This window comes from Myodes glareolus, chromosome 21 (assembly GCF_982192425.1).
Source record: "Myodes glareolus chromosome 21, mMyoGla1.1, whole genome shotgun sequence".
Classification (NCBI taxonomy): domain Eukaryota; kingdom Metazoa; phylum Chordata; class Mammalia; order Rodentia; family Cricetidae; genus Myodes; species Myodes glareolus.
The window spans coordinates 54,427,092-54,444,228 of NC_142046.1; the positions used below are offsets into that span (position 1 = coordinate 54,427,092).

The following is a 17,137-nucleotide window of genomic DNA, read 5'->3' on the forward strand; positions in this document are numbered from 1 at the left end:
GTTTCTCTGCCTGCCACAGAGAAGTCATTCTCCAGACTCCGCAAGAGGTCATGGTGTGTGGACATTTCTGGTTCCGTTCTTAGGACTTACATGATTGGCGTAAGGACTGAAGGAAAAGCCAGGAAGTTTCACTGGGAAGGCAGAGTGTGGGAGGACGCCAACACCAGAGCGCCCCACACCACAGCCCAGAGAGACAGAACGGCTTAGGTCAAGCTAAGCTTGGCTGGGACAGCAAGGGAGCAGGTGACAGGGTCAGCTGGGACTTGTTTTTAGCATCTTTTTTAAAACTTCTTTTTTAAAAAATTATGTATTTACGTATGAGTGCTCTGTCTGCATGTGTGCCCGCATGCCACAAGAGGGCATCAGATCCCGCTATGGGTGATTGTGAGTCCTTGGTTCAGAGTCCCTGGAAGAACAGCCAATGCTCTTACCCACTGAGTCATCTCTCCAACCTTGCTTTAGAACCTGAAGGACTGGGATTTCAGTTTTTCTCCTTCTAGTTGGAGCAGAGCTTACCTTTCCTCAAATTCTGTTTGTTTTTTTTTTCACTTGTAAAATAGGGTCTTTATTGATATTGTGTGAAATTATTTGGATAAAATAAATCCATAGAGGTGAGATGACTCTCACAATGTCAGAGGCTGGTGCTCAGTGATCACCTATGCTCTTCATGGGTCCTGAGAACAAACTCTCAGGCAAGTTGGGGCTCCATGCTCCTTGGATTTGCAAGTCTCTGGATGCAATCCCAAACATCCTTCCAAAAAGGCCTCTCCAACAAAAAGCATTTAAGAAACCTTTCTCCTCCTCCTGGTATCAGGAATCTACTTTAAATCACGAAGTTTTTTTGGTATTATTTGCATATTGTTGGCCCTAGGATTACCTTTGGGTCAGGGAAATGGGTTTGCAGGTAAACGTTATTATGGCTGCATAAACCTAGCGACCTAAATTCAGTCTTAGAACCCATGTTAGGAGCTGGAGCTGACTGTGTGCATCTGTGACCCCAGACTCCCCTGGTGGGGTGGGAAGTGTCAAGAGAAGAATCTGTCCCCTACCCCCATCCCTGGAAGCTTGCCTCAAGCTTGTGTCAAGTACACACACACACACACACACACACATACACACACACACTTTTCCTCTGTGTCCACATTAAATGTTTTGTCTTTGGGGGCTCTGGTAGGCAGGTTTTCCTAATAAGTATGAAACCGAGTGTCTAAGTAAAGGATTCTCTATGCTTTAAAAATAGTAATTAGCAGGGCTAGAGAAATGACTCAGTGGTTAAGAACACTGGCTGCTCTTCCTGAGGACCTGGGTTCAATCCCCAGGTTCTACATGGTGGCTCACAACCATTTGTAATTCCAGTTTCAGGGGATGAGATGCCCTCTTCTGACCTTCATGGGCACCAGGCATGTATGTGGCATACAGACATACATGCAGACAAAACACCTATACATGGACAATCTTAAAAGAAAACAAAAGCAATGAACAATGATAATACAAGAGAAAACCTGAGCACCCAAGCAAAACTCTCTGAGCGGTCACTTAACAATAAACTCTTTTTTTGAAGGCTCACTTTTATTTACTCTTTGAGAAGTGTTCACTCTTTAAGAAGACCCATGGGGTTGAAAGAGAAGCAAAGGGGAAATACTTCAAGGCCGTAGCCTGTAAACAGAGACCACTACTATTAATAGGACATGTAGAACACTGCGTGTTTGGTAAGTGTGAAAGTATTAAAGAACTTCCTCTTTCCCAGCGCTGGTTGGGACTGGGGCAGAGGTAGGTTCAACCTTCTGCTCATCCTTGCTGATGTAACTCAATGAGCCGACCTGCAAACACAGCCAGTGTCCCGATGAGACATACCAGCATAAAGACTCCAAGGAGAATGTGGTCCATCACCATGGCAACATACTTCCATTCCTCCGACGCCTGTGAGGGAAAAGAGCACAAGACGGGAATCCCTTAAGATGGGACACAGGCTCATAGCATCCCCGACTGGCCTGGCCTTCAATATGCAAATCTCCAAACCTTAACACTTGAGGCTGATATTTTGATCTTTAAATTTGGTGGAATTATTTTCCACCAAAGTGAGTTACTAGAGGGGCCTATAGGCAGTCAGCACAGCACATCCAAGGTCAGTAACCGGAGGTTGAAGGTTGGTCAGGCCAAACCCACCTGTCACACTCATGTGTTTGATGATTTAAGCCCAGAGGTGTGGACTTGAAAGCTTACATTATTGGACTCCTGGTCTGACTTCATGGTCTCGGCGATGTACTTAACACCTTCAATGGCACTTTTCACCTCCGGGTGCTTGATCAGGGGAGAGTGGAAGCCCATAGGTGGAGGCCCCGGCTTCCCGGAAATGTCAGAGATATCTATGTCTTCTGTAAATATCTTTTTCTCTTGCTTATCTCTGGATGGTCTTTTCATCGTGGAGAAAAACATAACGTTTGGGATAGTGTCGATAAAAACCTAATATAAAGAAGAAATCCATGGTATGAGACTTCTTGTCAACATTTCCAAGAACCACCATCTTTGAGTTAGAAGTGTAATCTTGGACAAATCACTCAGCATCTCCAGGCCTCACCCTCCTTGTCCTTAAAACCGAAAGATGGCCCTACAGGTCAAGAACAATACATCTCCTGGCTGTAGTCTATGATTCTGTAATGTGAGCAGCTTGCCACTGGAGGGAGCCTGTGTGCAGCCACCTCCGCTGCATTACCAGACTGCAGCCAACAGAAAGGGTGTTCCCAGGAACCTAGATTACAGACCAGTTCTGCAGCCTTAAGCATGTAAATGTTTAGCCCACAGAATAACTTGACTGTTTTCTTCTGGGTTTTGTTCCTAATGTTACACATACAGAGTTATCTAACAGGGACCATTAGTGTCCTCCAGAAGCCCACAGGGTGAGCCACGATTACTGACACTATTGCCCTACAGTTAAGTGTCTGTATGATGCTTATAAAAAGTGGACATATTTGGCTCAGTGGTCCAGTGCTTGTCAAGAATGTTTAGGGCCCTGAGTTCAATCCCCAGCATGATTACAAAATTAATTGATTGAAATAAAAAGGCATATGGGAGGTATTAACACATGTTCAGTTCCATAAGACAAATATTTACGAGCACACACTTCTCATTAGGGCTCTCCTCTCTCTCTCCTCCGTATTCTATTCTCAACTGATGAGAAGTTCAACAGTTGAGAAACACACCAATACAAAGAATGTCCTTGCCTGGCGTGGTGGCGCACACCTTTAATCCCAGCACTCATGAGGCAGAGACAGGTGGATCTCTGTAAGTCTGGGAACAGCCTGGCCTACAGAGTGAGTTCCAGGGCAGTTGGGACTACACAGAAAAATCCTGTCTCGAGAAACCAAAACCAATCAACAAAACAAACAAAATAATAATAATAAAAAAGAATGTCCAAGCGATAAGACAGGGGTCTATTCATTTCTAGTCAGAGATTTCATAAGGTTGAGCAGGCTTTGTCCTTTTCCTCTTCTTCTCTCTCCAGGAAGGCTGCCTAAGCTGCACCCACAAAAACTGCTCCAGGTTCCCCAAGCCCAAGAAGGACTTTCAGTCCTAAGTATTGTCGTTGGAGGGGAGACCTGCGGCCTCAGCACCCACCTTCCGCACCCACTCAGGCATGATGTGGGTGCTGGGCGAGCGGTGGTGTGTGTTGATAACAATGACGGTGATGATGATGGACGCGATGACGAACACCATGGTGAACAGCATGTACTTCCCGATCAGAGGCACGGCGCTGGAGGTGGACGGGATCAGCTCCACGATGACCAGGAGGAACACGGTGAGGGACAGCAGGACAGAGATACTCAGTGTCATCTTCTCCCCTAAAAAGACAAAAGGAAGAAATGCAACAACCACCCATTCCTGGAACCCAAGACTTCCGAGTGTGGCTGTGCTTGGATAGGGGACCATTAAGGAGATAATTAAGGCAAAATGAGAGTGGGGAGGGGATTACTGGTGTCACAGCAAGGGGGACTGTGGACACAGACATGCACAGGGAGGACCATGAGGACGTGGAGAAGGTGGGCTCTGCTTGGCCGGGAGATTGGCCTCAGAATAGACGAAGCCTGTTGGCTCCCTGCTCTCAGTTTGAGCTTCCAGAGCTAAGAAGACAGAAGCTGCTGTTGTGTAGAACACCTCGTCTGTGAATTCCCATCAAGGCTGTCCTTGAACCCTCATCTGCCACCAAAGTCCAAAGAGAAGGAACGTGACCAGCATGTTCTCAAGGGTTAATTCTGGGAACTTCTTTCCCGTGTGACCGCAGCGTCTTAACTCTACTGACAGCATTGAGTGGCTGGTGTTTCCATTCCATCTTGCCAAGCGGTGAATTTCATGGTCTAAACTCTTCTTTTTTGTTGGGACTCAGGAAAACAAGGGAGATTCTGGGCTAACAAGCTCCACTAAAGGTGGAAGTGGGGCTTAACTTCAGGACCGGCTCCCTTGTTAGCCAGCAGATGGCTGGGCGGCCCAGATATTACACGTCTCTCAGTATGAAGCAAGCCGCAAGGCCAAACTGAAAAAGAGACAAGATCTGCCAATGAGGAGCTGTCCTCAGGACGCCCGGGGACTCCAAACCCCGCCTCCTCTCACTCTTGTCTAGAAAGTTTGTCTTTTCACTCATTTCTCCATTTGTTTTATTTTTCATAGTAGGGATCCCCTTAAGTCCCTGTCTTTTTCCTGCAGGCCCAAGTCTCAGAAGTCCTGGCTGAGCAGGCAGCAGGAAGGGCGGTGGGGTGCTATAGAGAACCTTGGGCTGCTCTTGTTGGGGTCCCCGGGGGAGGGTCTCTCATATTGCCCTGCCTGCTGTTACTGTGGTCCTCTTCCTACGTCGTCTTCCAGATGGTAGATGGACAGTCAGCCTCTGTACCTGCAGACTCTGCAAGGATTCAACCAAACTCAGATTGGAGAGATTCAGGAAAATTGAATCGTATCTATACTGCACATATGCAGGCTTTTCTGCCGCTATCTTCCAGACAAGGCAGCATGGTAACCATTTGTGTAGCCTTTACAACTTATCAAGAAATAATTTTAAGTCTCAAAGGTTGTGTAGAAATTCCATGTGACTGCAATGCTGTTTTATATGAGGGACTTGCACATCTAGGACCTGCGGGCGTCCTAGAACCCGTTTCCTGTGAATCCCGAGGAGCGAGTGAGAAAATACGGAAGGATACAGAGTAAAAGCAGGAAATCCTCAGTTCTGCCCCCAAAAGAAGAAGTTAGAAGTATAAATATTAAGTTACCAAGTTAGTTACCATTTCTTATCTAGTAATACGATTTAGTTATGTACTAAGTGATCATAACTCTTGCTATACAGTCATAATTCAGCATTTATAGATGCCAATTCGTTTCCATATTGTTTTATCAGTGTTTTTCTACTTGCTTTCAGAAGTTTCATTTGCTTGGGAAGCTGGAAATATTTATTTGCATATACTTGTTCAGAAAGAAATATGGGAGGCAGGAGAGATGGCTCGGCAGTCAAGAGTGCTGGCCGCCCCGTCCCTGCACCCACATGAAAGCTCACAGCCATCTAGAACTCCGGTTCCAGGGAACTGGTGCTCTCTTTTGGCCTCCATTAGCACCAGGCACACACATGTAGCATAAGACATACATGTAGGCATAATACTCACACACATAAAAATAAATAAGTAGAAATACAGGGGTGATCCAGGTGGTGGTGATGCACACCTTTAATCCTAGCACTCGGGAGGCAGAGGCAGGTGGATCTCTGTGAGTTCGAGGCCAGCCTGCTCTATAGAGTGAGTTCTAGGACAGGCTCCAAAGCTACAGAGAGAACCCCTGTCTTGAAAAAAAAAAAGAAAGAAAGAAATATAGGGGTGTGTGGGGCTGGAGAGATAGCTACATGGTCAGGAACACTTGCTGCTCTTCCAGGAACCTGAGTTCCGTTCCCGCTATGAGCGCCACTGGCTTCATACCACCACTTGGTGACTGTCCGTCTGCACCCTGCCCGCAGCAACGATGCACTGGGTCCCTGGGCCTCTGTCAGCACACAGTTATTCCTGGCTCCCCCTAAAATAGCAGCGCGAGCTCCACAGCGGCTGTAGTCATGGCAACCGCGCTCACCTGAGTCTGTGGGCAGGTAGAACACCAGGCTGGTTAGGAAGGAGAAGAGCAGGCAGGGGATGATGACGTTGACGATGAAGTAGAGGGGCAGGCGCTGCATGACGAAGTGGTAGGTGATGTCCAGATAGGGAGTGTTGGGGCAGCAGGAGTAAAACACCCAGTGCTTCCAGCCCCTGGCTTCCTTGATCACCCACTCCCCGCTCTCCATGAAGTTACTCAGGTCCGGCTGGTCACTTTCCTGAGAAACAAAACAAGGTTTGCAGAGCCCCGCTCCATCACCCCGAGGAGGGGCAATGACATGGCAGCCATATCCCATTCGGAGGGTCACTTCTCTAAGAGTGATGCTGGGCCCCTGTTTGGGGGTAATAGGTTGATTTCCTACAGCATGAGTTAGGTGATAAGTTAGGGTTATTCATTTTAGCTCTACAAATCTCAAATCTCCGTGAAACTTTAAAATACTGATCCTGGGGATGGAGAGATGGCTCAGAGATTAAGAGCACTGGCTGCTCATCCAGGGGACCTGAGTTCAATTCCCAGCAACCATATGGTTGCTCAAAACCATCTGTAATGAGACCTGGCATCCTCTTCTGGTCTGCAGGCATACATGCAAGCAGAACGCTACATACATAATAAACAAACAAACACATAAATAAATAAATAACTGATCCTGAGTCCCTCTCGACTCATTCATCAGAATTCTTTTTTTAAAAAATATTTATTTATTTATTATGTATACAGTATTCTGTCTGTGTGTATGCCTGCAGGCCAGAAGAGGGCACCAGACCTCATTACAGATGGGTGTGCGCCACCATGTGGCTACTGGGAATTGAACTCAGGACCTTTGGAAGAGCAGGCAGTGCTCTTTACCGCAGAGCCATCTCTCCAGCCCCCATTCATCAGAATTCTTGAGACAACACACAGCAAAGGGAATTCTTACTTAGTTCTCCGGGACATCAAGAACCTTGGTACTCAGTTGAAAGCCATACAACTAGATGCATCTCTAGCTGAGAGTAGGGCCTGGAGCTTGTGATTGCCCCGCCCCCAACACTTATCTCACCACATTGATGATCTGGATCATGTGCAGGCCCGCCCTGGATTCTTGAAACCGGCTGCATCCCGGGAGGCCACCACCTACCGGGTTGATCGCCACCACCGAGCCATCATAGGTCCAGGTGCCCAGCTTCATGCTGCAGTTCTGCTCATCGAACGGAAAATGGGTGACAATGATCTCGCAGTAGCTCTTGTAGATGGCTGGAGGTGTCCAGGTGATGTGGCCGGTGTAGTCCAGGAGCACCTTAGTGAACTTGACAATGGCAAAGTCGCCATCCGCACTATGGTGGGGGTCAGAGAGAAAAATGGCTCCAGTCTTGCCTTCTAATCTACCGCAGCGCTCCCCAAATTTCTCTTATAAGAAGCCTCACTGGAGTAACGGTCAAAAACCCACATTCTTAAGTACTAACCAGGTGTGGTGGTTACAACGCTCCAGCGGCTGGGATTAAGACAGTCTGGGCTACATAGGAAGACCGACTCTCTCTCAGTCAGTCAATGAACCAATGAAAGAAAGAATACAGATTCCTGAGCACTAAGCAAGCCCCAACTCAGATATCAAAGGAAGAACGTAGGAATCTACAGGCTTCGGGAACCAACAGGTGACATGGGCCCCTTGCACCTCGGTTCTCCTTTCCAGTACCCAGAGACCCTTGTAATGTGAGCCCCAGTCTGCGCACTTTGAGAGCCGACTGAAAAATCTGGAAACTTAAAACACTCCTAGTAGTTGAACGCTGTGGGGGAGGACTGGTGCCCTCCTGAGGGTTGTCCAGAACTTGGTGGGCGGGTCACAAACTCAGATGCCTTCTGGCCAGCAGGGGAGGGGCCGTTGTAGCTGAGAAAGAAGAGCATAGAGCTCCCAGCCATCCAACCTTCAGCACCAGGTTACCCAGGGAGGCCATGGGAGTCTGAATACCCAGCGTGGCCACATAGCTGGATCCCTTCTCAGAAGCTGAAAACGTAGATCTTTAAAAACATCAAAACGTTCATTTCCTCTAGTTCTGTGGATTACGTATAAGAATTTCACGTGTCAGACAAATCCTCTGCCACTGAGCTGCAACCCCCCCAGCCTTTTTTTTTTTTTTTTAGCCACGGAGGTGCCCCTTATGGAACTGTAGAGAGGACCAGAGCTACCCTGGGTTCTCACTGAAGAGAAGGTTCTGCTTCCATCAGCATCTCTGTACAGAAGCGTACCGCCTTCAATGGGGAATTTGGGTCAAGCTGGAATCCCAGCTATGGCTGGGCGGCGTGTGGTTGATGCTGGGAGGGCCGCCAGAGGGCATCATTTTCATCCACCGCCCCTACCGGGAACATCAGCGGTGTGCGTGGGAGCAGACTGCAAATCCTCTAGCCGACTGCGCAAGCTCCTGCTCCTGCTTTGGAAGGGTGCTCTTTGAAATGAATATTCCCTGACAAATGAAGGGCATATGATAATGAACGTGTCATTAAGCCAAGTGTCTTGAATCACATTATAATTTCGCAACACGCAGTCTGTGGCAGGGCCCCATGTATGCAACCTAGGCATCCGGGTATTACTGCTCGGATGACATTCAAGACGTGGTGAAAAAGACCCCCTGGGAGCTGAGACCCATTTGGTGGCGGGGGCGGGGAGGGGGAGCGGGTATTTGATTCCAAGAAACTCAGAGACGGAAGTCCAGGTGATTCGGATGGCTGCCACACGCCCCACTGCGGCTCTCCGGGATTAATGTCCCCACCCACAGCCCTGATTCAATTTGGCTCCCATAATTGTTTCTATTCATAACGTGGGACGCCATATGGCACCCCTTGCCTGTCAACGTGGCTCTGATTTTAAGGGTTATTTAATGCAAACGGTGGGGAAACGCATGTGGCAGTTTTTCTGAGGGGACCCTTGGCCCACCCTTCATGGCTTTGCTTACTTGTTATAGAGAACGACGTCCGGCCGCCAGATCTTTTCCGAGGGGATGTGGATTTTTTTCACCCCACCGTAGTCCTCTGGATTCCATTTCAAGTTGCAGTCTACCCATTGCTAGAAAGGGAGACATGCCACTAATTAGAACGCGGAACCAGCGTCCTATCTAGAGTGATTCAGAGTCCCGATGGACCAGCAAGCTTTAGGAAGGCAATGCCACAGGCTGATTTCTATTTCGGTGGAATTCACTCTGCTAGCACTAGCCCGTACTTCAGTTGGGCCCTTAGTTGTATCCTTACAAAGAAATTAAGTTAAAACGAGGTCATTAGGGTTAGCCCCAGTCCAATGTCCTTATAAAAAGAGATCTAAACACAACACACACACCAAATTCACAGAGCGAATGACATGACAACAGCTCTCTACAAGCCTCGTAGAAACTTCTGAAATAGATTTCCCCTCAGTCCTCAGAAGGAAGCAACTCCAATGACACATTGACTTTGGAACATCTGGCCTCCAGAACAGTGCAATGATAAATTCCTGTTGTTGAAGCCTTCTAGTTTGTATTCCTTGGCTACAGCCTCCCTAGCAGATGAACCCACACAGAGACCAACAAACACGAAAAGAAAACTCAAACCAAACAGGATATTAGGATATGCCAGGTATATATGCTCCCCTCCCCCCGTCCCAAGGGACCCACTTCCAACATGTTTGTATTCGATCCTATTTCCTAGATTGATTTCATCCGGGCCCAGGTTTGATTTTAGGTGAATAAGAGCATCATAAAGGCAGTCACCCGGTTGTGTTACCTGTTTCAGACGGACGTTGGTGGTTACAATCTGATTGACTTCATCCTGCAAACAAAGAAGCCCCTCTTTAGGGCATGTACAGGGAAGCCAAGGGGAGAGGGTCCGCTGTGAAGGTGGGTGCCACACAGTGGGTGCCGCAGGGAACCCCCAGCACCCATCTTCTTACCACATTGATGAGTTGGATCAGCTGTAGGCCCACGGTGACCTGGACAATCTCGCGGTGGTCCTCCACTGGCCGAACCACACTGCTGTAGTCTTTAAATAGCTTCGCCACCAGACGCGTCTCATGCTCGGAGCCCAGAACCAGGCCAGCTGGGCAGCAAAGGACACATATCCTGTCAGATACTGTTTCCCAGCTTGTACATATTCTCGCCAGGGCTAGAGGCACAACCGGGTAACAAAGGGCACACAGAGCCCCTGTCAAAGGCAGCATCCCCTCCCAAACACAGTTGCCGGTGTGGTCCCTTACCCAGAAACAGTTGGGTGGGATAACACAGGCTCTTTCAATAGGTGACCTTACTTAATGCAGCCCCTGGCCATATCACATTTTTCAGGAGAACACACAGAAAAAAAAAAAGCCACACACGCACAGAAAGGCTAGCATGGGTGTTTTAGAGTCTGGACATGGTCTAAGACAATCTTAGACTGACTGACTTCCTATTTCAGGATGCCATGGACAGTGTAAAGTGGATGCTGGCTTACAACCTCTAGGCTGGCTACAGTGAACTAAAGGGAAAGTACTAAGTGTTGGCGAAGTTATGGAAAGCTTGAAACCTCACACTGTTGGTAAGAATATAGTATTTTGAGGTCCTCAACAATCTAAACCCAGAGTTGCCATATGACCCAGCAAGTTCACTCCCGAGTGTACACCCAAAGAACTACCAAACTAGGCGTTATACTCAGACAGTAGAAACGGCCCCGCGTGTCTTTAACAGATAAACAGATGGATGAAGTGCGGTGTATTAAAAGAATGGAATATTATTGAATCATAGAAAGGATACGAAGCGAAGATCCTGTTGCAACACGGATGCACCTTAATAACATTCAGCTAGTGCAAACAGTCAGGTGTCAAGGGTATGTGCTGTATGAGACGTTGGACTGGTAAATCCATAGTGGTGGAAAGATAGGTGGTTCCTCGTGACTGGGAGAACAGGGCCATCTAATGTGGCCAGGGTGTCCTCTGGAGACAACCAAAGAGTCCCAGAGCTAGGCAACAATGATGATATTGAACTGAGCTGTGTACTTTAAACGCTAAGACATTTACGCAATGCGTGTTTTACCTGATTTTTCACAGAGCGCTGCTGGTAGAGCCGTGTGCCAATCAAAACAGAGGGAAAACTAAATCACAGACAAAACCCCTGTGCTTTGATGACTCGGGTTAGAACGTCTACTTAGAACACAGTTCCCTTCTTACCTCTGCCCGACACCACCCCCTGAGGCTGCCAAGATAAGCACACCTTTCTGACCTGACCTTCAGAAGGTGCAGGACTTGCCTAAGGTCATTCAGCTAACAGGACCCTCCGTTCCTTGTGGCAAACCCACAGGAACTCTTGATTTTGAGTGCGGTGTGCTCTGGCTGCGACCTCACAACTGCATGTACCCTCGCCCCTGGGAGAAACATGCATCCCCATCCCATCGTGTGCCTCATAAAGATCACCACAGCTCCAGCCCGACAAGGTCTAAGGCTGCCTACCCAGGAGCAGACACACAATCCGTTTACCCCATTCACGTGACCAGACCTTCCCTTTCCAAGGGCAGTCGCCGAGGCCACCATGACTTCTCCATGGGCCAAGGAAGCATTAGCTGTTGAATGAATGTGATGTGCTCCCTCTTTGTGCGGCAGTGTTCCTTCTCACCTAGAGCCTGGATCTTTAGGAAATGCCTGATGCTTGGCGATGGATGAGTATGTGAAATCCTGCGAGCATCTGGAATCCTTCTGAGTCATTTTACTGATGCGGCCTGCGGTTTTTTCCCCAGCTTTCCAGGCAAGAGCTCTGAGGTTCAACTGGTAGCCATGCCCTCCCAGGTCTCCTCTTAGTTAGAGGCAGGATTAGACTCGGGCAGTTTATTTCTCTTCTAAAGGTAAAGTGTGATCTCCACTTGGATTTGACCATTCCAGCGTAGTTTAAACATCTTCGCCGTGACCCTCGTGGACCCTGACCTAGCCCGAATCTCCCTTCCTGCTTCCTAAGTTTCCTGAACCTCAAAACTTCCAACAGTATCGAAGAGGCCAAACTAAACAGAACTTTCTCTTATAACTCCCCAAACTGTTGACCCTCAAGAGAAGGTGTTGTGTGAGACACATTTTTTTTTTTTACACAGGAGGAAAACTCTAGGAAGCAGTGGATAGAGCAGAGGCCCCGCATTATGCCCCAGAAAAAGCTGTGAGTGTAGCCTGATGGTCCCCTAAGAAGGGGAGAATTGGGACAGGCATGCCAGCATGCTACAGGTACTTACCTCCTCCCCTAGCCCACGGCAAGGGGACTTGTTCCTTCTACAAGAAATTTCTACCCCAGGCTCTATTTCTTAGGTTGATTTCAGCGAACAAGGTGAGGAGATAGAATCCCCCACCCCCGACACACACACAGTGTTTATAGAAACCTTACTGTAACCCATTGCCAGAAAACAGCTCACAGGACCATCAGTGATAGAATGAGTAAGCAAGCCTATGTAAAAGAATTTATTTATAAGACTCCAAGGAAGAATTCTGCAATTCCCTTCCCGGCTACAGTATGGCTTGGAGAGCTGGAGTCAACGCAAGCCTGTAAAAGGCTTTCATTAAAAAGGCAGGTTCTAAATTGAAAACAAAGCCGGTCATTGTTGCCCTTTTTTGGCCAAATCATATTGATACTTTTTAGCCAAGTCACACTGATACTCTTTATGCCAGTGGTGGTGACGTTGCTAACTCACAAACATCAGCGGAATATCTACTGCATGCAAACATTGCTTTAGGAATGTAAGACATTTGAAAGTGTGTAGCAGGCTTTCTCTTGGGCCACCAACCAGCTCCCAAATCACAACATGGAGTGATTATTTCGGGTCTGTGTGATTATTTCGGGGCTAACCGGCCGGGAACTAACTAGTGGCCTCCTTACAACATATTTCTCTGCTTACTCGTGTCTGACTGACCGGAGGCTGCCTGACTGGCTAGTCTTGGGGGGCGTCTCCCCCCCCATCTAGATTCCTCCTCTACATACTCTTTCTGCCTGCCTGGCCACCTATCCCTCTACTGCCTAGCTATTGACTGTTCAGCTTTTTAATTAGACCAATCAGGTGCTTTCGGCAGGCCAGGTGAAAGAGCAACACATCTTTACATCGTTAAACAAATGTAGCACAAACCAATGTAACACATCTTTACATGGTTAAATATTCCACAGCAGAGCTGAACCTGGCATGAACCTCTTCTCTCTGTTCACATGGTGATTGACATTTGCATTTACATAAATAGCTGTGAACACACTGGAAGGTGATGTGTCCTAAGAAAGGTGGCAGTGGTGTGCCTGGGATTCTTGAGTGGAACACAGGCAAGGGTCTCTATGACAGGGGCTGTGTAAACAGAACAGCAATTGCGGTGTTCAGCAAGCCCCAAGAGAGTGGCCCTGACAGAAATGAATGCGAATTCTGCCCACAAAAGACCGGTGCTAAGATGAACTTAGTTACAAGTTCAAAGTGTGCTTCCTAGATCATGTGGGTCGAATCTATATTCTGTGTGTGAGACTGTGTGCATTTGCATATGTGTGTATACGCAAATACATATATGCGCACATGCATGTGGAGGCCAACGGACAGCCTCGGATGTTATTTCTCAGGGATCCACCTCTTTTTGGACACAGGGTCTCTCATTAGTCTAAAATTTATCATGTAGGCTAGGCTGGATGGCTAGTGAGCCACAGGGGCTTGTCTGCCTTCCTGTCCCCAGAGTTGGGGTTACAGACATGTGCCATCATGCTTGTCTTTTTAAATATGAGTTCTGGGGACTGAACTAAGGTCCTGAGTATTTAAGGCCAGGGCTTTACTTACTGAGCCATCCCACCAGCCCAGTGTGTGTTTGTACCCAGGGAACTGGCCTTGGTTTTGACAAAAGCAATTCTGAACGTCAGTGAGTCGCCATGGGTAACTCCTATTCCAGTGTCATGCTGTGTCGCTACCTGGGTGAGTTTTTAAGGGACCACATTCCAGAACCTGAGTCTTGTCACCCCCACATGTCAGTTCATAGCTTTTAACTTCAGTTTCCTTACAATAAAAACTTTAGGCTGTTTCTTCCTTTCTTTTTCTTTTCCTTTTTTCGTTTTTTTGAGAGAGGGTTTCTCTGTGTAACATCCCTGGCTGTCCTTAAATTCCATCCTTAGACCAGGCAGGCCTCGAACTCACAGAGATCTGCCTGCCTCTGCCTCCCAGTGCTGGGATTAAAGGTGTGAACCGCCCTGCCTGGCTGTATTCTAGATTAGAATACAACCAGTGTAGTGATTACTATAGACCACTGTCAAATTCTTCCCATGGCTCCAGGAAAGGGCCTGACGGGTCAGTGGGGAATTTATGAAAGGAACACAGACACAAGGCCACAGGAACACTAGGGTGGGATGGTTGGTCCTTCAGATGGAGAACCTATAATACCCGGAAGCTCAGTGTGCTTCTTACATAGACTGAACTGGGTCGAGGGATATTGCGTTCCAGTTCAACAAGGAGGCAGGGTTTGTGGTATACAGTTGGAACAGGGTAGCGATCTCAGTGGGCACGGCTCCAGAGGGGCGCAGTCTTCAGGTCCCAGCATCCAGGGGGGAGAAAACGATGGTAGACATTTCTGCAAACACTTTCACATTCACACACGGAGGCTTTGTCATCTCACTCTGAGCCTTGCCCTGGGAAGCCTTCCTCTTCCTCTATAGGTCTGAGGCTCTGGGATGTCCTGCCTGAGTCCACAGCACACACTCACCCAGGATGTCACCCACTCAGGGTGAAGTCATCTGTTTCCCACCGACTGCATATGAGAATCAACACAGGAAACTTTAGGTTTGATTAAAATACATAGCACACCCTTCTCTGAGCAGCTGCATCTGAATTTATTGTCCTAAGAGAGCTTGTAGGTATTTTTTTAGAAGCATGGCACTTAAGGATTTTCACTGAGGGGGCTGAAGAGATGGCTCAGAAGTTAAAAGCACTTGCTGCTCTTGCAGAGGACCTAATTTGTTCCCAGTTCCCACAGGGGGTGGCTCGTAACTATGTGTGATTCCAGTTCCAAGGAATCTGGTGCCCTCTTCTGACCTCTGCAGTCACTGGGAACACATGTGGTACACATACATGTTGGTAAAACATTCATACATATAAATTTTTTAAAAAAAAATCTTTTAAATATTTTAAAAATGAATTTTCACTGAGTGTGGTGTTTGCAAGCACACACATACTGAACCCTATTTGGTTGGCTCAGTTTCAAATTCCACAGGCTTTAATTGATCTGAGTTTAGATATTTTCCCTAAGTTTGCTATTGAAAATGAGTATGTATTTGCACAAGCTCTTTGCCCTTGCCTGGAAGGCCCGTGTTGATTAGAGCCGTTTAGAGCAGGGAGCTGTGGGCCCTTGGCCTCCTTGCTCCTTAGCACAATGATGTCACCAGGAAACATTCATAGGAAGCAATCAACACGCATCTCCTGTTTCCCACTACCGGAAGTCTGGGTCTTAGATACCGTTTCAGCTGCTGGGATGTGACACATTCCAGAGCAGAGAGGAGGTCAAGGGCTGTGCAAGGTTTCATAAGTCCAACTCAAACGAAAGCCTTCATATTAGTGAGGTCCTTAAAGAATGCGGTGGGGCAAAAAGGCAGCAGCTGCGCCTTTATATGGACCTAAAAAAAAACCTCAACAAAACCTGTTCTCTGTAGAGATGGTTTAAACCTACATTGATGAACAGGTTCTCTTCCCGACACCTGTAGCTGTCAATCAATTCCCTTCATTCTCAGACAGATCCTAGAGTCACAAAAGTCCCGTGAATGTCGTTATTTGTGACGCTATGTTGTTGGTGAGTTCCAACACGCCATCACCTATAGAAGTACACACCTCAAACCATGCGATCAAGTTACCAAAAAAAAAAGTAAAAAAATAAAATAATCAAAAATAAATAAATAAGACTTAAGTAAGTTTATGATTTTGTACTGGGACACGTTCCTGGGCATCTTTGAACACATGCAGCCCTCAGGTTGTGTTGAGCATGCCTGCTAGGGATTTGAACGTGAAGGCAGCGCTCGTTGTCTACCGGTGGCCCAGACCGTACAAGTAACGCCAGGGTGTTCACGTGGCTGAGTCTGGGACCAGGCAATAATTGAGCAACCAGGATATTTTGCTCGGGGCTCTGACTAAACGGCTCCCACTTTAACCGGGTAAACAAGCTAAAAATTCAGGAGTCCACTCGAGCCAATGTCTAGAAATGACTGGTGGCGAAGCCTGTGGCTGGTGTAGCTGCATCCCGTGTTCCCATCAAAGAAGTAAGACTGAGGTCTGGGGGGGGGGCTGAGGGAGGCGGTTAGCACTTCAAAGCAGGGACCCCATCCCCAGGGGCACTTACCGGAGCAGAGGCCTAGCAGAAGGAGGAACGCTGGGAGCTCCATGGGCTATGGGCACTGATGCGGTCTCCAGCAGCCAGCTGCCTGCCCTGCACCCTGGCACTCTGTCTGGCGCTTGGCGGCCAGCGCTGGGAGCCAGCTGACTCTGCAGCTATTGCCTTACACCACCTGTGTGCATGTGTGACAGCTGAGCTGCCCACAGCCCCAAGGACCAGCGAGCTACGCAGGGGCCTTGGGCTACAGTCACTATAGTCATGCTGGGTGTAACTACACGAATGCTCACATGTATCATGAGTTAGACATTTACTGGTTTGTGCTGAAGAGCAGCAAATCCTGACCCTCACACATGCTAGCTAAATATAGGTGAAATAAGAATAGCTAAAAAAACAAAAATCTCTCCCACTGGATGACAGCCCCAGCCTTACATTTTGAAATTACATTTATTTGTTTACTTGTCTATATCTATCTATCTATCTATCTGTCTGTCTGTCTGTCTGTCTGTCTGTCTGTCTATCTACCTATCTATTATCTATCTATCTATTATCTATCTATCTATTATCTATCAATCATCTATCTATCGATCATCTATCTATCATCTACCTATCTATCTATCTGTCATCTATCTATCTATCTATCATCTATCTATCTATCATCTATCTATCACCTATATATCTATCTGTCATCTATCTATTTGTCATCTATCTATCATCTACCTATCTATCTATCTGTCATCTATCTATCTA

General features: G+C 47.5%; 1 protein-coding gene across 1 annotated transcript; it reads right to left on the reverse strand.

Annotated features, from left to right (window-relative positions):
• Nucleotides 1-1,550: 1,550 nt before the first annotated feature.
• On the reverse strand, nucleotides 1,551-16,439 carry Chrna1 (cholinergic receptor nicotinic alpha 1 subunit). The gene is made up of 9 exons (XM_085680945.2): nucleotides 16,397-16,439; nucleotides 10,007-10,152; nucleotides 9,841-9,885; nucleotides 9,042-9,151; nucleotides 7,232-7,427; nucleotides 6,097-6,334; nucleotides 3,616-3,839; nucleotides 2,224-2,463; nucleotides 1,551-1,920 (listed from the first exon to the last, which is right to left on the reverse strand). The coding sequence occupies exons 1-9, from the start codon at nucleotides 16,437-16,439 to the stop codon at nucleotides 1,789-1,791; spliced, it is 1,374 nt and encodes a 457-aa protein (XP_085537071.2). The 3' UTR covers nucleotides 1,551-1,788.
• Between the last annotated feature and the right edge of the window lie 698 nt (nucleotides 16,440-17,137).

Bases quoted from the DNA above. Each gene is read 5' to 3' on its own strand.
- Chrna1 (XM_085680945.2), bottom strand. From the start codon at position 16,439: ATGGAGCTCCCAGCGTTCCTCCTTCTGCTAGGCCTCTGCTCCG. The intron at 7,428-9,041 runs GTAAGCAAAGCC...CCCCCACCATAG, and splicing joins GACGTCGTTCTCTATAACAA to TGCGGATGGCGACTTTGCCA. The intron at 1,921-2,223 runs GTAAGCTTTCAA...TTTCCCTCACAG, and splicing joins CAGACCAGGAGTCCAATAAT to GCGTCGGAGGAATGGAAGTA.